Raw genomic sequence first — 6,253 nt, forward strand, 5'->3', positions numbered from 1 at the left:
CATAAATCTTTGCTACTTTAGTAAAGGGCGTGGTAATTAGATAATCACTGGCGAACACCTTCCATTGACATTGTTACACTGGCAGAGGACAGCTTTTATGCAATCGCTTTTTCAGAAATAGAACACTATTATCGGCACACAAAAAAAACATAATTTCACCATAATTTACACAGTTCTAAGGAAGTGCTTGGATATTAATATGCAAAAAACATTTCAAAAACGAATAGGAAGAGAAACCAGAAACAGCTCAACAAAATCGATGGCATGTTTGACCCCGGCACAAAATCTCAACAGTGGACCGAAAACACCCAATAAATCACACACCAGTTAATATAGTATTTAAAATAAACAAAGTTCACAATTTGCTCTTGCAAAAAGTACAAGGCACAAAAAAACAACAGCCCAGTCAAGGACCCAAAACTTCTAATGGTAATAAGATTTAATGAAAGACCAAGAACCTAGTACGTCATCAACTCTATCAAAAAGCAATGTCAGTTGAACCTAGATTCTCAGTCAGGAAGGATTTGCTCATTGTCAGCATCTGCCTCGGTCTCAATCTTGGGTTTTGAAGAACCTGAAGCTCCAGGGGCCTGCTTCTTCTTGATCCCACTCACTATATCATCAATCCTCAGAAGCATGCAAGCAGCTTCAATGGCAGTCTTAAAAGCTTGCGCCTTCACATTGTAGGCATCCCAGATCTAAACATAACATTAGAGCAGAACATTTTGAGGTCACTTGCTGACGTAAGTATGAATACTTCGAAACAACATAAAGGCTCAAATTTCAGGAGGGAAGTTCGGTAACAAGGCAAGAATACAACAAGATAATATTCTGCTAAGGAAATAAACACAAATTGCCTCTTCTGGGAGTAACTGAGAAATGTTAATTCTAAGTCTAATGTGATTAACTCCCGCTGGCAAAATAACAAATGGCGGTTTTTGGTATCATTTACAATATGCAACAGAATGGGATGAAAGTGAAGTACCTTGCCCTCTTTCATGTCAGTGATGCTGCCAGTATTTCCATCTATACCAATCCATGTATTTTCTCCATTTGCATGCTAGTATTTTCAAGAACACAACGTTAAAAATGACCAGACCTTCATAGAAAATACAGTATACAACAAGTGCTATCAAACTATTCTTACTTTTCCTTGTAGAGCTGTCATAGTCCGGATGACATTTACTCCACAATTTTGTGCCAAAGTTCGTGGGATGGATTCAAAAGCAATCGCAGCAGCTTCATACGGCCACTGTTAGCCAAAAAGAATCTTAAGTGAGAACCAGTGTAAACTGCTACAGATAAGAGATAGAACTAGAATCCACCTAACATAAAGCAGCACTGCTGCTGCTGGTTCATATAAACTACACTCACTTTTTCAATGCCCTCGATAGAAGAACTCTTCTGTTTCAAGGCAGCTGACACTGTCAACTCTGTTGCACCACCTCCAGGAACAAGTTTTGGATTTTTTATTATGTTCCTTGCAACAGACATGGCATCCTGAAAAAAAAAAAGGTTTCAGTAAGCAGTATGATATGATCAAATCTAAATTCTTAGAAAATGTGAATAGCTTACCTGTAGATTTCTTTCAACTTCATTTAAGAGATCCTTACTTGCTCCCCTCAGTAGTATAGTGCAGGCCTTGGGGTCTTTGCAATCAACAATAAATGAAAAGTACTCATCTCCAATTTTCTTAACCTCAAATAACCCAGCACCAGTACCAACATCAGACTCCTGCAATTCATCTGGTCTGTTCACAATAACAGCACCACATGCCTTAGCAATTCTATTATTATCAGTTTTCCTCAGCCTCCTGATTGCACTAACTCCATGCTTGCTCAGATAATGGCAAGCCAAATCACTCAGACCCTTCTCCGTGATTACCAAGTCAGGCTTAAACTTCAATATCTGCATGCATAGCTCCTCAATATATTCTTCTTCCATCTTCAATAAAAGACTCCAGTCTTCTTCTTTGAGCAGTTCAGCATTTGTTTGGTTTTCACCCTTTTTATACTCAAGGGGAGAATCAAGAAGAATGATGCGTGGGTTGACAATCTTTCTCCTCATTTTGCCAGGGGCAACCACATCTTTGTTTATCATAACTCCCTTGAGTACTCTAGAATCCTCCAGCTGCCCACCAGGGACCTTCTCAACCTTAATATAATTTTTAATATCTACATCTCTCAAACCTTGGCCAATATCAACACCTACTGTTGTAGTAGCATCAATAGCTAAATCCTGGAAGTAACCAAGGAAGAATATATGATACATAACTCAACAGATCCAGAAATGCTATGTAATAGCAGAAGGATATAGTAATTTTCAACAATCAAGCAGCATCAGGTTTAAAACCTACTCACTCAGGCAGTAAACAACAAAACTAAAGAGCAGGAGCTAAATGAAATGAAATCACTATAAAACTTAAGTTTTCACGAATCTGTAGAAATTTAAAGATAATGAAAATATATTAGTTTGATGAATTCATAGACAAATCACCTAAATCAAGAGGCCCATCTAACTAAATGAAGATAACTTAAAACATATTCGTTTAGAAGCTAAAATAATATAGATAATGAAAAATTAAATTGTATTCATCAAAATAACAAGCCACACTTTCGTACAAAAAACAATGTATAGATGACAGGTAACATCTAACATAACTAGCTGCGAGCCACCCCTCTTCATCATCAACACTGAAAAGACTAGACTTCCTTTTATGCAGGATAATTGGGTTTACAACAAACAACATCAAATTCCACATTGAATTGAACACAAATCAAATAGATGAGTTTTCCTACTAGGCAGGCCAAACCTCTCCTTCAGGGAAAATACTCAGACTCACAACAGACATGTCAGAAACTAACCACAGCCTTCCTATAGATAAAATACAACCCATATAACTGAATAACTGCTACAAAATTGTCCTACCATATGAATGCCCTATTACACAAATAACTTCTTCGTAAATGTCCTATACTACCTATTACTAATTCTGGCCTGCTATTTCCAAATTTCTCCTAGAGTACAGAAGCCACATTTTGGGATGCTTTCTGCACAATCTAGAACCTGACAGAAATCTTGACTCTGTGTTGTAACAGAATTTAAAGAATAACCATTTTTACCAGAACAAACATACAGCTAAACAATTATATAAAAGAAAAACGAAAAAATAGGAAACCTAGCCCAAGAGATAGAGGAAAACTCACAGCAATTAAATCCCCAAATTGACCTGTGAATTTGGTACCTATGCAACTTTTTACTAGCCCCAGCATTATACCTCCTGCAGTTTAATTAATCATAGCATTCAGTTATACATAAAGTAATTAAATGGAGCCATGATGCACGGTTACTGAATATTACTCAAATTACTAGAAGATTTTGCACCAAAATTTAATCCAACAAGGCACTGGGAAACTTTAAAAAATTCACATCCCTGTTACCGAACTGTTTTTTATTTTATAAAACCTACCTAGGCTCTTCATCTACAAGCAATTGGAGAACAGGATTGAAAAAGTTTAGCACAACATAAACCTTTAGGGTACAAAAAATTGCAGGAAGAGATGGTGCCCCAGAAAATGCCTCTGCACTTGAAGGGGACATTCATTTTATCTCATCCTATAAAAATGAGTGGAAACTCGAATTTGCAACTTGTCAAATGCAAGACTCTGTCTTGCTTCACTTGACCAATTCCTTAAGGATCTCATAGAGTAAACTTTTTTTCTATTATTGCGAGGAACAAAATTTATAACACAAAGGTAAGAACTTGGCAATAGACTTACGATCCTGAGCATCGATAGGCATTGCAATTTTGTCAAGAACAGAAAGAGCATCCTCCAAAGCTTTGGTATATGCTGCAGAATACATAATTGTAGCATTCATGTATGTAAACAATTTTATAGATTTTCAGAGAGAAACACTCATTAACAGTATACTCATTCGTTACCTCGGCAAATAACTGTAGGGTGAATTTTGTTAATGAATGCATCGGCAACATGAAGCATCTCACCAGCTGCACCCAAATACAAAATAAAAAATATTGTAAGACAATATGGTTCCCAAAAAATCAGGTAAGATCTGATCCTGCATTCAGAAGACAATATAACAACATCCAGAAATTTCTATTAAATCATACAGAAACATACCAAGAATGATGACAGATGTTGTTCCATCTCCAACTTCTTGGTCTTGGGTTCGACTTAATTCAATCATGGACTGTTTACGTTCCAATAAGAGAAAACTGTTAGAAAGTTTCACAATAAAGAGAAACTAAGCCAACAAAATCACAGAAGTGATGCTTACTGAAATCAAAGTTTGGAATGCAGTATGTATAATGTATGTATAACGTATGTATGACAAAGCAATATCAATGAAGTGACACAAAAGATACAGCAAATACCTTTGCAGCTGGGTGAGCAAGGTCTAATTCACGTAAGATAGCATTTCCATCATTGGTAACAACAATTCCTGTTGATTTGTAAGAAAAAGAATGAATGAGCACAATATAAATGCAAAGGATACATGGGTCTTCAATTAGTTGTAGTTTGATGTAAAAAATGAAAACACTAACCTCCTTGAGCATCAAGAAGCATTTTTAGCATGGACCTGGGTCCCAATGTTGTACGGACTACATCAGCAACAGCCTGGCCCTCGTAAAAAATATTAGATTAGAAACAAAAAATGAACATTTGTAGAGACAAGTTAGGTTCTGTTCAAATAATTTTTTTCATAACTACTTAAATCAACTTACGAACCTTAGCTTTTAAAAAAGTTAGACGATAACTTCTATAAAAGTTAAGTCCAAACAATTATAGAAGAAAATTACTTTATTTCTTCTCCTATATAAGTGCATATACAAAATTTATCAAAACAGAGTCTTAGTTGGTAAAATCCAATACCTTTGCTGCCTGAATAACAGCATACCGCACTTTAGATCCAGACTCTCGTTTCAAAGAGTCCTCTGCAAAAATAAATTGAAGAAACACACACAACAGAAAGCCGCTTAAAACCAATAAAATGCGAAAAAAAACACTAAAATTATTTAAAAATAAAGAAGAAAAAGATAAATTATGAGCGTAAGAGATGATAAATAGCTTACGGAGAACGAGAACTGGCGCGTGCATGATTTCTTAGATTCAAAATATTCCGAAAATTTCACAGGCGAGAACTAAATCCAGCAACAGAGGATGTCCTCCCGAGGAAGCTCGCGAGAATCTAAGTTCGCCAAAGCTAGTTAGTTTCAAACTCAAACACCGCGAAGTGAAAATATTAACGAGGAATCCAGAAATAAAGCAGGTTAGTTTTCAAACTCAAAAACAGTTTTCTCTTAACAAAACGATACAGATTCAAACGTCCTTCTAATGTAGAAAACGGACAAATTGAACATATTATCAATGAATCCAAAAGCAGAACCCTAAATCACAATACGACGGTGGCGATGCAGTAAATGACGCCTCAAGCAGCACCAGATCAGAGAGGAATGTGTGTTACCTGAACTTGGCCGGAGAAGGTTCGATCGGTACCGGAAGCGGCAAGAGAAACGGTGGTTGGCGGCAGCGGCTGCAGAAGAGGCGCTAGGGCACACAAAAATGATCGATAAATAATCGAGCGGAAGAGTGAAGTGTTAGTAACTGCGCTGAGGTTTTCCGCCAAAATGTGCTAGAAAAACCCTTGAACCTCCCAGCGCCTCATTATATTTATTTTATTCTTAACCTTTTCAAATTATTTCTGTTTTTTTTTTTTTTAGTTCTACATACATTATATTTTCCAATTCTACCAATAATTTATTTTTAACATTCTATAAAGTGGGAAATAATTAGTGGATTAAATAATGAATTAAAACTTGTATAAAAAAAATATTTATTAGTAAATTTACACTATGAATATATTCAAAACAATTATAATTAGTAACAATAACTTTATTTTTAATCAATATTCATAGAATTTCACTTAGTATATTTAACATGGTTCTTTTTTAATTATATTTGTTCGTCCGACATATTCAAATTTAAGATTTTATTTAGGAGATCGAGTTAATTAGTCGTCAAAGTAATGACTTGTTAATGAAAAATATTTAAATTTGAATTTTGTATAATACACCTATATTTTTATGAAGGAATGGTAAGCATGCTAAACTCTTATTATGTGTAATTTATGTAAGATCTTCTTATGTCTTACATAGTTGAATCAAAAGGGTCTAGTAAATTTATTTATTTATTTTTAGCCTTCTTATTATAAAAAAAAAATTGTAAAAATA

General features: G+C 35.1%; 1 protein-coding gene across 1 annotated transcript; it reads right to left on the reverse strand.

Moving 5' to 3' along the window:
• Positions 1-312: 312 nt before the first annotated feature.
• Positions 313-5,730, reverse strand: LOC137837785 (T-complex protein 1 subunit gamma). Its single transcript, XM_068646915.1, has 14 exons — positions 5,488-5,730; positions 5,096-5,211; positions 4,896-4,957; positions 4,568-4,640; positions 4,397-4,464; positions 4,143-4,212; positions 3,944-4,009; positions 3,780-3,851; positions 3,207-3,280; positions 1,576-2,238; positions 1,375-1,500; positions 1,148-1,252; positions 986-1,060; positions 313-698 (listed from the first exon to the last, which is right to left on the reverse strand). The coding sequence occupies exons 2-14, from the start codon at positions 5,118-5,120 to the stop codon at positions 510-512; spliced, it is 1,668 nt and encodes a 555-aa protein (XP_068503016.1). The 5' UTR covers positions 5,121-5,211; positions 5,488-5,730; the 3' UTR covers positions 313-509.
• Between the last annotated feature and the right edge of the window lie 523 nt (positions 5,731-6,253).

This window comes from Phaseolus vulgaris, chromosome 4, assembly GCF_000499845.2.
Source record: "Phaseolus vulgaris cultivar G19833 chromosome 4, P. vulgaris v2.0, whole genome shotgun sequence".
In the NCBI taxonomy this organism is placed as follows: Eukaryota; Viridiplantae; Streptophyta; class Magnoliopsida; order Fabales; family Fabaceae; genus Phaseolus; species Phaseolus vulgaris.